The sequence below is a fragment of the Melanaphis sacchari genome, unplaced genomic scaffold (assembly GCF_002803265.2).
Source record: "Melanaphis sacchari strain LSU unplaced genomic scaffold, SCAv2.0 Contig0_pilon_pilon, whole genome shotgun sequence".
Lineage (NCBI taxonomy): Eukaryota > Metazoa > Arthropoda > Insecta > Hemiptera > Aphididae > Melanaphis > Melanaphis sacchari.
In genome coordinates this window covers 1,164,957-1,183,807 of record NW_020270366.1, presented here as the reverse complement: position 1 = coordinate 1,183,807, position 18,851 = coordinate 1,164,957, and the positions used below count along the sequence as shown (strand labels likewise).

Genomic DNA, 18,851 nt, shown 5'->3' with positions numbered 1-18,851 from the left:
ATACTTGAAATTGGTTATTGGTCAAAACATTTTTACAAGGATACTTCTTTCAAAAACAAATAGTATTTTATTTTCTCTTTAACATATCATAGACTATATTTCATACAGATCTATCATTAATATTATTTATTATTATTAATTTTTCTTTATTTCTTATAACATCATAACTCGAATTTGAACATTTTTCTTGCCTTTTATATATTCAGTATTTTGTGTCCCTAGTACCTACTACTTGTTATAATAATGTATAAGTTTAACAATGAAGCATAAAATAAATATATGAGCATTCTTTCTGAAACTTTACAACCGGACACCTTAAAATAAATGATAACCTTTATTATCAAGTGTAAGTTAATTAATGAATTGTATTTGTATATACTCAATGTAATTTAAGGTAAAATATTAACATAATATATAATTGAATTCTGCCAATGGTCATCTAATTTCCGAGGCTTATCTAATAAAAAAAATCAATAAATATATGACGTCCGATGATGGTTATACCATATGTCCAATGTCCATATAATACACAAGTATTTTTATTTTTTAAATATTCTATCAATTTTAAACACAAAAATATTTTTATGAAACATAATCCGAAATATAGTTTTTTCTTATTTAATTATTAATTATTCATTTACCCCATGTATTTATATATAAAGCATTAAGTAAAACTATTAGATCTTTAAATTTCCCTAGCAATTGAAACAATTAAAACAAAATTATTATAAAAAATTATGATGAATTTGTTATTAACAATGCATTTTGCATTAGGTAACTTTATATTTTTGCAAGACCCTTACCATTTGACTTCAGTATAATAGGAAACATGATAAATTGTTAACACAAAAAAAAAATGAGCAGAAATATAATTAATGTATATAGACTAAACAGTGATAGAAAACAATTTATTTTTTTTTAATTTAATAATTATCAGTGCAATATATAATTTTAATTTAATAGGTCACTAAAATTTATTTTTTTATTTATTAATAGAATTAAAAAGGTTGTATCATTAATGAAATTTGTAATATTAACTCCTAACGAATTTATTAAATTTTGATTAAAATTATCATTTTATTAAGTAATGACTAAAAAACTTCAAAAATGAAATAAGCAGTTAATGTACAGTAAATATTAAATAAAAATATTTTAACTTATTAATTGACGCTAAATTAATTAAGTAGCGAAAAGTAATACTAATTTAAATGTTGATATTATTTTTTTCTTTGATTTATAAATTTACAAATGTATTAACTTGAAAAAAAATCCTTGGCATCGTGCACTACTTGAGAATTTGAGATGAGTTTTTGGGAACCACTGTATTAGATAGAGCATTTAATTTCGTAATTGTCATTGTTTAATAATTTCCTGTATGTGTAATTCATAATAATTATACTTCCTTCATTAAAAATATCGCTAAAAAAAATATTGAACGTATTATTAACCATAATTTAAGTATATGAGTTAAGATTTATTTAGCACATAAATATTAAATGTTCTAATAACATATGAAGTCAATAGTATAGGTACGTTTTCTAAATAATAATGTTTGACATAAAATCGATGTTTTCTGTCTATTATGTTATAGCAGCATACAAAATAAAAACTTTTGTAATTACTATAATTTACATTATTTAATTTAAAAATTAAATTACTTTAATATACAAGATGGCAAGGTAAATATTAATTAATAAATAAATAATGAAGATTATTCTATCTTTCATATATATATATATAATTTATACTAACCTATCATTATAGATATGACAGATATCATGATGTGTGAAAGTCTTGAAATAGTAATGAATACATATAGACATTATTAATACCTTATTATTAATAAGTTATTAATAACAGTAAGTTATATATAAATAAGTTATTTACAAAAATAAGTAGTTAAAAATTATATAATATATAGCCTATAGAAAATCAATAAATTAATAATATCGTTCAGAATCTAAAAAACAATAAATAATTATTAAAATATAAAAACAAAAAGCAATAGTATCTACTTATACTACTTTTTTTATTACTATTATTAAAAAAATGTATATAAATGCATAAATGATAATAAAAAACATTATTTCACAGTGAAATTTTGAAATTTGTGATATAATAAAAATAATATTACGTATTGAGATCAGAAGTGGTTTTAAAAACCATATTTAGTAATACATGACACCTAAGACCCATACACTAACTCCTCTCTCCCTTAAAATATATTAATACTTGGGTTGCACACAAAATTGTATACTCGTGTAGTCCCTGATTAAAAATTGAGATGTCGGTAATCTAAAATATTATTCCATAACGAAGATTCATTAGATAAACAATATAAATAATAGTGATTCAAAGTAACTAATGAGTATATTATAGAAAAATAGTTTCCTCTCTGTGGGTATAGTAATCTATATTGGCTCATTCAACACAATAAATAACTAACAGATGAGAAAAATGTGGTTAGTTATTAAACTTATAAATTATATACTACTCATATTCAGATATAACCTTGAGAATAATTTAATTGGGCATCGTTATAGGTACTTATTTTATGTTCAAAAATAAATAAAGGTACTTAAGTATAATAAAGCAATCCAAAAAATATTAAATATACTTACCACTTAGTTTCCGGAAAAAAACACAGCTTCATAATACTTGATTAACGATTAGTTATATTAAATCATAATATATAGGTAATTCATATGAAACTTTTAGCCATTTTCTCTAAAAAAGCTCACTTCTGTTAAGCCAATAGCTAATTAGTTGCAAAGTAAATATATACATTATAATGCTATGACCTATATAAATCATGTTATTACATTTATATGATGTTTGTATTATGTTTATAATTATAGTTGTCAGCTACAATGTAAATTATTTTTAGTATCAGAATATCCGGTATTCCATTCATTTTATTCGCGATCATTCGTACAATACCAGGTATTGTTTAAGTTAGGTTATTTTTTAGACATTTAATTGTTCACATCATACATTACAAGTTACAAAATTACTACTTACTGCAAAACAGTTTTGATTTACTTAATTTTTACGTTTAATTAACATGATAATTAATTAGTCAAACACAATTATATAGTTGCCGAAGTCTTGTTTAGTCTCTACGCCATATATAAATAGTATTTAATGATAATAATGGATAATGGATATTTCATTAAATACTTTTATTTTCCTGTAATTGTCATAGGCTTTAACTAATTATAATAAATTATCATAATTATAACTACAACTTATAGTCGAAACTATTATTGTTGATATAATTTACAGATCTCAAACTTCAGTTTATATAAAATTGAAGATGAACAAATAACTAAATATAAAAAAAAGTAAATATTTTATTGTAAAAAACTCGTAAGACATATAAAATACTAAGATATAATATTATATAGCTAAAATAATATTAGCTAATTATTATTATAATAATAAAAACTAACCTACTATGTTATACGTACCGACAAAAAATATTATATAGTAGGTATTTACTATCTGTTTTTCATGTGAACTGTTCAGAGTTAAAAGTGAAAATAGTCAATTTTTTTTTCAATCATCATTAAAAATATTTATCAATATAAGTTTAATTAGAAGATTAGTACTTAAAAAATGTTGACTCATGGTAATAAAATAATTGATAGAACCCAGAACTTAGTGAACTTAGATTTACTTTTCTTCGTATGTCCAATTTTGAACAAGCTAGTAGATAGTAGTAATTATAATATTTAATCATTTTAAAATAATTATAACTTGTGCTTTGTATATCTTTTACAAAATTTATGATATATTTTGTATTTATTTAGACTTTTAATGCTCAATAAATACATTATGAATTACATAATATATTAAAATCAAAAGTTACCATATGTCATCCATTAATGGTAAAATTTCTTTGAAAATTGTAAAATTTAAAATTTATTAACTTATTTATAAAATCAATCTTTTTTTAATTTTCAATTTGGTTATTGATATGGTTTCTTTCAATTTTTTATTGTCGATTCCAATCTTCAAATTATAAAGGAAGTACCTATAAGCTATAACAGAAATTCGTTTTTTATAGTTTGATGATATTTTGATAAAATAATTATTACTTCCTACTATTTTACAATATTTATTATTCTCTCGATTAGGCAAACACGCATATATATATGTGTGTGTGTGTGTGTGTGTGTGTGTGTTAAGAATAATTGTAGCATAGCGTTATAACCAAGGCTGTGAATTTAATGCGTTTACATGTTTTTTTTGCTACGTTGTATACTAAAACAGATTCGACCAAAATTTGTTTGGACTTATTTATAGTTAAAATAACAAATATTATTTTACATATTTTTGCATTTTTCATGGGTTAGAGCATATAAATATATTATATAAAATATATATTATTTAAAATATACATTTTAATAATTTTTTCATGTAAATGCTTTTTTTGAACTATTTTATTTTTGGCCGGGTACTAAAGTATATTATTGACTATTGTATTCTTGAAATCGATATAAAATTGATTTATTGATATCACCTTGTACATAACGGATGACAAAAATCGTTTGACAATCGTTTTTAATTTAGACATTTGGTGCGATCCATTGACAAAACGTGCGACTTTCCCTGTGTTCGAGTATTATTCTTGTTCGCATTGATTTTTTTGTTTAATTGTTTTATTACACGTGTTCAGTACTTTATACTTCATATTTTTAAAATAATATCGTGAAATAAAAATACCAAAAGAAAAATCATCTGTTACTACCCTTTTAAAAAAACTACGTTTTGATATTTGGAAACACATTTACAACGGTCAATAAAATTCTATTTTGTACAGTATACAATATAAAAATAGCTAGTGGGCAGTGATAAACGTTTTTCTGTAATACAATATATTGCAACTGAAAAACATCGAAGAAGAGTCAATCGTGTAGAAAACAAAAAAAATTTTAGCAGCTTATTTCACAAGATTCGTCCTCAAAATCTTCATTTAACAATGAGTTATATAAAGCCACGCTCAATGCTAACATTCCACTTAATAAATTCAGCTATACACATTTCGAACAATTATGAGACATGGAAATAATTTTGAAAATATAAACACCAATAAATAATAATAAATCAACTGATTTTATAAATCTATAAGATTATAAAATAAACATCAAAGTTCAAAATACGTTTATGATTTTTAAGATAAAAATATTTTGGTACTGATTATATTTTAGGACTTAAATAGTTAAAAGAATAAAAACACTTAAAATTAAATTTCCTGATTATTATTTCAAACGTATAACAATAAGTAAATTATATTTATAATCTAAACATAAATTTAAATTTATTTAATGAAAATATACTAATAGATACATACTCGTATATTATATTTGACCTTCACAGATTTAAAATAACAAGTCATGATAAAAATAATGTTTATCTTATTTTTATCAATATATGATAATAATTTAAAATTAGGTTAAAAGTGTTTACAGCTTTTACCAACTAAATATTATAAATTATTTACTTGCATTATAATTTATGATAACATTTTAAGTTTTAAAAAGAGTAGTTATAAATTGGTATTAGTTTAAAAAGCCTTAACATTCAAATGTAGATATTTACCAGATACTAAGTATTTAAATATACCACTATATTTACAATATTCTAACTAATCGCAATGCAAATCCCCACTAAAATAGTCCATTGAATAATGTTTTGTGGAACGTACAGGAAAACCACTTAGTCGCCGATTTTGTTTACGTTCAACTGCAGACGTGAAACTACGCGCTAATCCTACAGTTACACAGTGATTTTTAAAAATAAATCATCGTTTTTAAAATCAGGTGGATTGTTAGCGATGAATAAGGAACAATCAAAAAAGCTTCATATACCTTTTCCGACAGGTACAAATTTTTAACTTGAATTTATGTTTTGTTTATAATTGTAATATAACCATATATTAGATAATTATTTCAGATAAGCTAATGTCTATTGCCAATCTATAAAGCTTAATTGTTATTACACTTATTTTGTTAATTTATATTAATTATTTAGCTTATTCCAAAAGTAGCTATAGGTACATATTATCATAATTTTGTGTACTTATACAGTCATAATATAATAGTTTTTTTCATCAAATTGTAATAAAACGATCATTTTAATTTCCATACACAATGTCAGACATTAATTCCTAATTAAGGTTAATTAATTTAGCGATAACCAGTATCTATAATTCACATGTTCTGATGTAAAAATTTTAAATAATATTAATGCGTTAATTTAATTTAATTTTTATTTTTTATTTATAATTTTACATTACCTAATATGCATAGGATACCATAGTATTACAAAAATATATCATATTTTAGATGAACTTAATGCTTAAATACTAATTCAATGTATATATTTATCATTAATAATTTTAATGATACTAATATTAAAATATATTAGTTGAAAATAAAGCAAAACATATTCTTACCTATCTATTTTTTTAGGGAGTTGTTATTGAAAATTTTTTCCTAAAACTTTTACTTACATTTTTACCTACTTATTTATAATACATAAAACCATTATATTTTTTTTAGTTTATTTATCAACTTTCCCCTCTCCGTTGGTATTTTTTAAACCTAAGAATCTAATGTATTAATACATAAAACACTCGTGATATTTTTATTATTTTTAATTCGCACTTATCATTCTTTCTAAAAATGACCTCGCCTACCTCACTAAATTCAATATTTAGTTTATCATGATTTTAAACCTCAATTTATTTTATGGTAATGTAACTTGTTGTGAAACCGGTATTTTAGAGTCTTTTTTTTATTTCCGTGCCTGTATTTTCTGCTCTGTTAAACATATTATATTAAACATGTACAGTATTGCAATAAGTAGAAATACATTTTATAACACATTGTGTTATATTATACTTCCATATTTTATATTTAATATACCATTTTTTCACTGGAACATGAAAAAATTTAATCCTTTTTTTTTAATGTAGATGCAATTAATACATTGTTATCCCACTTATCTACCTATACACAAGGAGTAAACTAGTTTTGGTTGAGCATTCAAAATTTCTGATTATCACAAATATTATTTTAACACGAATACATATTTTTAATTAATATTTTTATAATTATTAAGTGCTTAAAATAATACTCTTATATTTTCCCAATTGTGTTTATTTATTATACATTTCCTGTTTAATATATACATTAGTTTATTATACTCATACATTTTAACATATTAAATTTATTAAATACACGATGTGTATAAGTCTTTGTATTACTAAACTAAGATCTCAATACCTAAATAATTTAAATTTAATTACATTTTTAAGTAAAAAATATTTATATATATATATTTGGGGGGGGGAGTATAGTAAATTTGCTTTATTGGCTTATTTTATAATCTACTCAAATGATCTAGTCTCAAAGTTAATTCAATAAGCTACAAATAGTGTATAAACAAAACTCATTTATTATGATCTGATCAATGTCTATACATAAAAATAAACTAACGTCTAAGTCTAACTGTATGCTAAACCAACTGAACCACAGAGTTTAAAACAGTATACTTTCTAGTTTCTATAATACAAAGGTGACCAACTTGTGGCTTTCATCTTATTTTATAAAACCAAAATTTACTTATTATTACAATTAATTTAATTTTTTTCGATACACATTAATAAAAAGTGTCAAATTATATAAAATGTATTTATAAACATTTTGACTTTTGGTAGGTACCATTGTATTATATTAATATATGTATCTTGCTAACATATTCATGCTGACCACTACTATTGTAATGTACATACACACAGGCCTGTCGTTAGGGAGGAGGAAAAGTAGGATTCCTCCCGGCCCCCGGGCCCGAACGTTTTAAAGGGCCCGAAAAAGATAACTAATAATATGTAATGTATAAATACATATAAAAGATATAAAATTATTTAAAAAGCAATTTAATTAAAAAACTAATATTGTTTACAAATATGTGCTTTTACTTTGTTACTTGAAATAGAAAAAGTATAAATATTTGAAATTTATTTGGTCTTGTGAGAAATTGCGGGAAGGAGGGTGACCGTGGCTCCTGAAACCACCACTAATAGGGGCCCTTAAGCATTTTCCTCCCGGACCTGAACTTTTCTCTCTACGGCCCTGCATACACAACTACAGGTATCATAAATTCACCATTATTATTATTTTTTTTTTTTTTTTATTGATTTTTTAGCTAGGCAACTAAGGCCATTAGCTTTAAAAAACGTACAGTAGGTTTTTTGTGTAGGGTTTTATTTTTAAGGTGTTATGTATGTGTGTGCACCATGGATTCGCCACTAAGAAATTGGATGGTCACCAATCCGAAAGCTAGTGACGCCGGTCAATGCTTGACCTCAGAACTCAGAACACAAAAGTGACTGAGGTCAACTATTCATCATTATTTTTTATTAATATAATATAATGAATATAATTAACAATTATATAGTTTTTTTTTATGCATAAGGCTAATTTAAGGTTCATATACTTCTAAAAATATTAATTTAAAATAAAATAATACTTTCATTTTTTTATTTGAAAACTAGACCATTTTGTTGTCTTTATGACTAGTTTTTTGTGAAATCCTTATTAATATAAACCCGTGCTTATATTACTATTCCATGATGAGTTAGAGTTACAAAAAGTTTAATAAATATTAAATACAAATTATTTTTGTTGGCACTTTGCGACTATGCATAAAAGCGATATATACTATAATTTAGGGAGTTCATCGATCCTCGAAGTAAGGTGTTCACTGTATTGATATGCATAGTAGCTATATAATAAATATTCATTGTATACCTATATATTTTAAATAATTTCTTAATTGTACATTTATACCTTACTATACATAGTTTTACATATATTTATTTTATTAAAAAATGTTTAAGTATAATTACAAATTTAATTGTCATGTTTCATTAACTTTGACATTACTTACTTCTAGGTCCACACGCAACAGGATGTATGGAATTGATGACAGAATATTCTGAAGAAGGGTGTTTTACGAGAGTATTTTATCCAACTAACATTCCATCTGACCAATTGGATGTAAGTATAACAGAATACCATAATATGATATAATAATCTCAATATACGTATAGCAATACAACTTCATAAAATTAAAATACCTAATTTATTTATTTAGTTTAATTTATTAAAAGTGCTAGCAACATTTTTCACTTCTATTGGAAAATTAATTTCTCTATCAAAGGCAAAATAGACCGACCAATAATCGTGATGCTCATTATAAGGGGTATTTTTAGTCTTAAAAAATTGTTTCTAACAATATTAAACATTGTGTTCAAAGATCTAACGCTTATCTTTAGATATTATGCTGTAATGAATATGTCAAACAGTAAGGTATTATAAAAAGGTCATTTCTCATTGCATACAATAAATTATAATTGATCAAGTTTTGGATTAGACTATTTATTTGTTTTATAGACTACCGATTGCTGAATTTCTGTTTAAGATATTAAAGCGCATGAATTATATTTATTTTTAAAACATTATAGATTTTAAACTGTTATTTTAAATCAAGAAAATTAGACAACCAATATTTTTAATAGCTCACTATTTAGTCTATTTGATTGGTATTAATAACTAAAATATGTTCAATTGAACTATTAAATTAGGTACTAAACTTAATTATTATTATTATTAATTCATAGATATTAGGGAGGTTTTCCATTATACTACGTATTATTAGTTATTCAAATATATCACCTTTATGTTTTTATTTATTAAGATAATTTTTTTATGAATATAAAATATTTTTTAGACGTATTAATTACAGTTTTAACAACATTAACTAACTTAAAACCTACTAAAACTTTTTGAATAAAAATTACTATTTCTATAATTGTTAAATTTCTTTGTTTTTGACGTTTCGATACTTGAAGTAAAATATAAGACAGATTTAACGGTTCTAAAATGTTTTGTTTATATAAATTACTGTGACTTTTATTAAATGTGTAAGGCTTATATATAAAGGTACATAAGTCTAAAGAGAACGTGACAAAATGAGTATATTATTTCTATATCAATTGCACAATGAAACCAAATTCATTACGTTATGTCTAATCAAAACTTGTGGTCTGTGTCCTGTGGATTCTAGACTATTGCATAATTAATATTTGATGACTTATTATCAAACTAAGTAATTATAGCATACTATAAACCTAAGAAAACTATTTGTTTGATATCTGTATTTCACAACAATGTGAAAACATTTCAATAAGTTGAGAGTTGGTTGGGGTATTAAAGAGAAGAAATATGAATATATAAAGTTAAGAATATTATTTGTGTATTTACTATTGAATTTTATTATTATTATTATTGAAAGTTTTAAACATTTTTTTCTTTAGCATCTTACATACTTAATACTTATTGGTCATTATATACCTAATATATATTTAAAACTTACTTTAAAATTAAAATATAAAAAAACAATGAGAGAACACAAATAACATTCTTACCCTTTAATTTAATAATTGGTAAATTTTATTTAATTATAATAATAATATCAGTAAAATTGAGTCTTCTGAACATAAAATTTTCTGTGTTATATTTTAAGACTAAGTCAATATATTATCATAATATCATAATATCATTTTAACTAAAATAACATATTTTTCAATTTTAAGTTAATTGCATTAATCAAAATTTAAAGTGTTTATATTATCTATTATTTATGAATACTATTGCGTTGATTACAGAAATACTCGGATAAATGGGTTCCATGGATTCCAAATGAAATGTATTTGAAAGCATTTGCCAATGCTCTTCGTTTACCTTATTTCATATTCAAGTATGTTCCACCACTCATTGGTCAAGGTAATGATTAATTTTTAATAGTTTCATATTGAATTTAATTAATGAGTGATGACATTAAAGATTACTAATGTCGATCAGTGATCTATAATTATAATACCTATATAGAAATTTCAAACATAATAATATCTTTTTTTATCTATATTGATAATTAAGTTTTTACACTCTATCCTGTTTATGCAATAACTAAATTTAATATCTTATTATCAAAATTTAAAAAAAAAATCAAATGCTAAGTAAGTCATTAGACTATGTACGATTTAAGTATTGGCTTATAGGTTATCCGGTAGAGTAAGTAACAACTTTGGTAAATCTATATCCTAAAAAATAATAATTTATTTATCATATTATAATATGTACCCATCTATTATACTTTTATTAATAATTATAGATTTTAATATATTATATTATCATAAAAATAAATCTAAGAAAGACTTATGTGTAATATGATATGTAAAATCTAAAACTATAAACAGTTAACAATATAAATTAGTTATAACTTTTACCAGAAGATATAGTATCATACTATATTCATGTGCCTACTATTTAAAAGCTACTGGTATTTTTAAAAGTGCACTGCTAATTTATTTTTATTTTCTGCTACATACATGCTAAGGATAATTTGACTTACGAGTTAAAAATTACTATTTAATATGATTTTAATTATATACCTATGCACGTTACTTAAGCGTATGGTTTAATTGTCAAAGTAGGTATCTAACTACCTAAGTATCATCGTACTTATTAAGCAACGACTACGGATTAATGATAGGTATAATACAGAATATCTTCAAGAGAATTTTTCAATGCAGTTAAATTATTGAGAAAGGCTCTAAGACAGAAGTGATCATCCCGATTGATCTCTTTTTTTTACATATATGACCATGCTATTAAGTATTCCGTCTCCATACGGTTGGCTAATTGGTTATTTTTTTGAATTTTTTTTTAATTGTGTTTTTTCTTAAATTACGAGTATAATTCTTTTACAGTAATAAACAATTTTATGTTTAAGCACTTATGAAAGTGATTACGTATTTTTGTGTTATCTAACTATAAGCAGTTATTTAACAATAACTGAGATATTATTTTGATTTTCGAGCATAAATTGAACATAATTAAAATTTCTTCAAAAACAGATTATTCGTAAATATTAGATTTCAACGTAAAATTAATATATTTATCTATTGTATAATGAAAAAAAACTTACAAAACAAATTTTTTAAAAAAAAAATACACTAACCAAACCTGTAGAAAAAATAAATAATGTTTCCATTTAAAAATAAATAAGTTGTAGTGCGCACGCGTGGATCAATTGGGTTAAAATTTTATAATAAGGAACCTGCAGAGAATAATAAAAGTTATACTAACTTCTGTGCGTCTAACCATGGCGCCCTAGCCTTAGCAAATAGGTAACTCATTTCATCGGGATGATAAGTGGTAATGATGATGCACACAAACACACATAATAACAAATTTCGTTCCTCTCAAATTTTGTCGCACTGCAAATCCACACACTATTAATAAAGACACATTTGCATAACGATGAGAAAAGAGTTTGATCAAAATCGAACAGCAAAATGAAAACGAAGAAAGAGGCTAAACAATTGAAAATGACCGTGTTTTTCTAAAACTTACTGAATAAAAATTAGGTTACTCGCTCCTGGATGCACCATCATAAACATAGACCAGGGTGATCCAACCCACGGCCCTCTAAACCATTACCCCCTAAAAGACATGTATTAAAAATAAAAGAAATCAAGTCACAATAACATAATTACAAAATTGTTGTATGGTATACAATGATGAGATCTATTCTAAATATAAGTAACCTAATCATCATACTTATTAAATATTAATCTGTGATGTAATAATTTGTACATCATATAATATTTTTGCAATAAAATAAAATAAATATTATATCCCGTTGTTAAATCCAAGAAAAACAATTAACGTCTAATTTTTAATTTCCCGAAGGCGTTCAATAAAATCTTTTTTCTCATTATCGCTCCCCAGAGATAAATTATTATAGAATAAATACCGAAATTTCTAATAGGTACCGTGAATTTTATTATCTATGTAAATTTACATGTTATTGGCACTACAGGTTGTAATAGTGCAGAAACTGTGTACATTGTATATTTCCTGCAATAAAGTAATCTTAATTGTAATTTTTTTTAGTAGGTTTATAGTAGATTTTTAGAGGAATTTTTACTACCAAAAGCTTAAAAATAAAACTATTTATAATGTAAATATATAAGTGTAGGTATATACTTTTATAATAGTGCATCTAAGTTATTATAATTTATATAACGCAGACAAAAATGAAACTAAGATTTTTTAGAATTTTTTATAATAAATCGTGTTTATTTTTCATATTGACTTTATTTTTTCTATCATATAACGTATAAAAATGAAATTTTCAATTTTAAAAATTTTTATTATAAAAATGGGTGAGGAATAGTAAAATAAAATTAGTACTGATGTATGAAAATTCTGAATAACAGAGGCGACTATATCAAAAAATTATATTAAAACAATATTATTGCTTTTGATTTTACAGCACCTTACTACATACCAACCATTAGTGATGCACCGATATCGGACAAAGAACAATCGTATCCCTTTATCATATTTTCACATGGTTATGCTGCGACGAGATTCGTTTGCTCTGATTTTTGTAACACTTTGGCGTCATATGGATTTATAGTTGCTGCAATTGAACATAGGTCAGTAATATCAGTTATAGTAATTAATAATATTAAAATTTTGAAAACTCTTGAACTGTTGGATTTATGATTAAAACAAATAAAAAATAAATAAATAAATAGCAAATAAGACCCAACAAACACTTAGTAGCGCTCTCAAAAGTTAATAACGCTATTCTAAGTAAAACCTCTGAAGTTCTTTTTTAATTAAATGATCTATTTAACCATAAACACTTATTACAAAGTAAAATGTTTTTAAATATAAAAATTCTAGTACATCATCATTAAATATGTTAGTGTAATATACATGCTATTCAATTAAAGTTCAACAATAAATCATTATACATGGTTATAAATAGAGACGGTATATCTGTATTTACTAACAATTAAAATTCGAACGCTTAAAAAATTAATATTATTATATTGAAAATTATAAATTTTTATAAATTACAATAATATATTTGTATATTAGTACATCAAATTTAGATAAATTTGTCTTTACTATCAAGTTCAGTATAAATATTATCTTATTTATATTAGTTATTTGTTCCTAATTTTCTTATTAAAATAAACTATTATTAACAACATGAATTTTATTCTGAATTAGAGACAAATCATCGCCTATTACGTTTTATTATGATTCTCCAGAAAGCGCAGAGCAGAACATTCCCACGTGGATCAATCATCGACATTTCCATAAAACATACAACTCGGATAATTATATTTTGAAAAATAACCAAGTAATATTATATTTAAAGTAATTTTGCATTTCTAATGTAAAACATAATTCATTGGTTTATTCATTTAGTTAAAAGTTCGGCATAGAGAATGCACCAAACTTCTGAATACATTTTTGGATATCAATGCTGGCGTTTCCGTGAAAAATGTACTCAAATCGTCATTTGATCTAAAACAATTGAAAGTAAATACTATTTTACTGTTAATACTGTTTATAGAAGATAGATATTAGTGCAATAGTATGTATTATATATTTTTACATATTTGTCATTTATATGCAATTAGAGCAAGATTGATGTTAACAAAATAATAACATCTGGATATTCATTTGGTGGCGCAACTGCGATGTATAATGCATGTCATGACTGTCGTTATAAGTAAGTGTATTACTAGTTTATTTTAATAAATAATATTGTATAGAATAAAGATATAAATTATTACACAATGTAGATTTTTAGACAATTGTGTTTATTTATCTACATTATTATGATAATAATTTATATTTATTATCTTAATCTTTAACTATTAAATTTAAGACGTAAATATTACTGTGGTTTAAAAAAAATATTATAAATCTAAAAACATGTACTTTGTAAGTACTATTATAAAATAAAATTTGAAAAAAAAAACATTATATTTTGGTACTAAAATATATTAATTTATAAATTAAGTTTTAAAACATTTTTACATTTTATTATAAATTACAGTATAAACTATAGTAATTCAAATAAATAACGATATAGAAATATTTCTAATAATAAAAATGCTTTATTTTTTAAAACTATAATAACATTAAACATTTTAAAATCTTAAATATTAAACGAAACTATTCAACGCATGATGGATTTGCCCATAATCAAAAATACTGTTAAAGATCAGGTTTTAAGAATAATTGCAGAAAATATTCCAAATAACAGATTTAAAATTTTGTAATTTACTCTCTATTTACCTTGACGATAACACAGACATTCTTAGTTCAACTCGATTGTCTATATTTATTAAATGTTTTGTTAGTAATTAAATTAAGGAAAAATAGGTTAAATTAGTATATTGCGAGAAACAACAAAAGAAGATTTGCAATGCAGTTGTAGATACTCCTTTTGAGACAGATGAAAATTTTTCAAAGACCGTTTCTGTTTCTACTAATAGTGCACCTAGTATGACTGGCAAAGAATCAAAGTTTATAAATGAATTTACAAAACATATAAGACCTCCACTACTAGGTTTTCACTGTATTATAATCCAAGAAGCTTAATGAGCAAAAAATACTTTTCAATAATTTGAAGCAATAAAAAAACTCGTGACTAAAATAGTTAATTTCATTACTTCAGGTGGCTTAAATATAAATTTGAATATCTTTTAAAAGAATTAAATTCAATGTACAGAGGTTTAGTTATGTATAACAGTGTTCGTTTGCTTAGTCGAAACAAAGTTCTACAACGGTTTATTGAATGCTTCAATGAAATTAAAATATTATTGGACGAGCAAAATCAAACATTGGTACAAAAAGTTATCTGACTTGCAATAGATGACCAGATTGATGATGTTCTTTGCAGATTTTACGTAGCATTTAAATTAATTGAATATTAAACACTATAAAATAATTTAAAATAATCATTGGCACGTTCGATATAATCCAAACTTTTCAGGTAAAATTAAAAATATTTAATCGTAATTTATGAAACACTACAATCCGTAGTGATTATTGTCCTGTGACATAAAAAGGCGTAATCCTATGTTATCACGTCTTGTTGTATTACTTTGAAGTAAATCCATTTCGTATGCACGGTGGTCGGGACAGCGAGCGTCGCTGGTGCGTCGGCCGGACTAATTAAGTGATCCGACGCGGACGAGAGGCTCGATCGCGATTGACGCAATTATCAGTCCTATCATACAGTATAAGGATTTTAATCGTTGGGTTAGTACAGGCTGTGTGGACGGAGTCGACTACCGGCAGCGCGTGACTATACAGCGGCTACGGCTCGACGAGCCGGACTCGGTGCGACGGTACTTCACAATTGGCCGTAGGGGGGAAACGACGGAACGAAGCCCCGTGGGGGGGGGGGAAACGACGGGACGTGGCGCGTCGACGCTTAAGCACGCGGACTGTCTGCGTCCGGGGTCACGGTTGATTTCGTACCACTGGTACTTCCTCGGCGTGTGCGGGTCTCGTCGGCCCTTCGTTCTCCGCGGATCGAGCGGGCACCGTTGATGTGTGCTAGGTGTCTCGGGCCTCGCGGTTCGCCGTCTGCTCGTTCTTCGGGTCGGTCTTCCCGGTACACTGAATATCAGCGCTGGTGCCAGTGTTGCTTGCTCAGAGTCGTCGATCGGATAGGTAGCTGGTCTCGTTGGTCGGCAGGTCTTCGATTCTTCTGTTCTTCAATGTTGTATTGAAGTGTTGAAGATAGAAAAAAGACTGAATAATTATTGAATGACAAAAAAGGCCGGTATAAATACTGTAATCCGTACCGCCTATAGTAAAATAGTAAACAACGAGTACGCCACCGTACGTGCTTGTGCTTACTGTCAGTGCGGATTTTGTTACTGTGGTGTCACTTTTGTACTTATGGCTATGGGGAGGGTGTTGCTATCTTCGCTCTGACCTTCCCTATCCATAGCCGTACTTTACTAGTATGTGTAATGGTCGGATGAACTTAAAACTCGCTTATACACCCTTAAAATTGTCGTTTTCTAATGTCCCGTGTTGTGATAGGTGATTTGTTCCGTGACATTTAATAAACAAAATTTTCAAGTATTTTCAACGCTTTAGTAAATATATTATAAAAATAGACATTTTTTAAAAACCTGATATTAATCAACTTGCTCAAGAATTTTCAATTATTATAGATACAACTAATCATAAGTTCTCTACACGCTTTACTCAGTTTAAAGAATTTGAACTAAAATAGAACATGAAATAAATTATTTTTCCAGACACCTTGTCATTAAAAAAATCTTATATATTTTTATAATTTAATGAAAAGAAAGAAACAAAAAACAAAAATCGTGCAATTTCTGGCACGTCATGCGTTAGACGTATAACGCTTAATAATTAGTAATAATTAGCAGAAGAGAAATGTAATGTTTGAGTTATAAATGAATGTTAATTAATAAAGTTAGTAGTTATCTACCTACAATATTACAACTCTCGTAACATTTACTATTTAGTAAGAAGTATTCGTTTAATTTAGATAATTTTACAAATTAAAATTAATGTTATAATTTAAATTAAACTATTAATAGTTGTTAAGCTAAACCCATAACTAAGTATGTACTTAAACAAATTCGTTTATTAATCGTGATTCTAGTATTTAAAATACAAATATAAATTTTTTTTTTTTTTTAAATAGAGTTGCTATAATTCTCGATGGTTGGATGTTTCCGTTAAAATCAGAACCACTTTTGAACATTCAACAACCAATATTATTTGTCAACACACACACATTCCACTTTCCAGCCAATATAAGATTTATTCGCCAGTATTTCCATACCAAAGGTATTCGAAAACTATACACAATGAAAAAAACTACTCACGAAAGTCCTTCTGATACAGCTTTCATACATGGCCACTGGTTAGACTTGCAAATGCTGAAGAAGTTAGATGCTAAAACGGCATTAAATTTGCAGAGTAGTCTGGCGATACAATTTTTAAACAACACAATCGGTGCGTATCCCATACTCAAAGTTATTTAAAAATAGGTATTGTTTTTTTAATTTAATTAGCTTACATTTGTTTTTTACAGGTTACCCGATAAATTCTGACAAAGCTCAAATATTTATAAAAGAAAATTCTGATAACTTAGTAGAAGACCTAATTAGTTACACAAAAAAACCTAAACAAAATATCGGTATTTACCCTTGGTAAACACAGCAAATATGTAGAAAAAACTTGAAAAATAACTACATACCTAGTTTCTTTTTTAGCACATTTTTAACTAATTTTTGAAATGTAATGAATAATGTATTTATTTTTTATTGTATATAATTTAAATTTGATTTTGAGATAATATTTAAATAATATACTACTTAAATTTAAATTGTTTAAAAACTTTTAAATTAATATCTTAATATTGTAAATATTAGCTAATAATTTTTGAAAATTTCATATATGTATGTAAAATAGTTAATACTGTGGATAATACATCATTACAGCGTATGTATTGTATAGCATTTAATAAATTTTTAAATAAATCAATACTAATTTTTTAATTACGTCTATTATCACTATTATATACTATTTTAGCTAATATCTTAGTTTTATTTATAGCATAGAACAAACTACAGAGTATAAATCAATGTATTATCTTTTGTTAACATTTTTTTTAACATGTAATACTCCCAAGTATATATCCTGATTGTTTAAATTTGAAAAAAAAATTTAAAACATAAAAAATGGCAAAAAAATAATAATTGAAATTTATGAATTTTAATAGTTTAACTAAGGGGCTTCTTTCATTTTCGACAAATTTTTCAAATTTACTAAAATTACAATCAACTAAATTATAGTCACTTCAAAATAATTCTTCATCAAAACAGTTTTTATTTAAAAACAAAA

General features: G+C 25.0%; 1 protein-coding gene across 2 annotated transcripts; it reads left to right on the top strand.

Annotated features, from left to right (window-relative positions):
* Window positions 1–5,670: 5,670 nt before the first annotated feature.
* On the top strand, window positions 5,671–18,256 carry LOC112597965 (platelet-activating factor acetylhydrolase-like). 2 transcript variants are annotated; one of them, XM_025344248.1, is made up of 10 exons: window positions 5,671–5,885; window positions 8,965–9,068; window positions 10,739–10,856; window positions 13,414–13,579; window positions 14,166–14,298; window positions 14,367–14,480; window positions 14,582–14,673; window positions 17,647–17,792; window positions 17,850–17,960; window positions 18,040–18,256. In XM_025344248.1, exons 1-10 carry the CDS (start codon window positions 5,840–5,842, stop codon window positions 18,159–18,161), a joined length of 1,152 nt encoding a protein of 383 aa, XP_025200033.1. In that variant the 5' UTR covers window positions 5,671–5,839; the 3' UTR covers window positions 18,162–18,256. The 2 variants fall into 2 exon arrangements, with proteins under 2 accessions (XP_025200033.1, XP_025200024.1); XM_025344239.1 differs by having other exon boundaries at window positions 5,676–5,885; window positions 17,647–17,960.
* The last annotated feature ends 595 nt before the right edge of the window (window positions 18,257–18,851 follow it).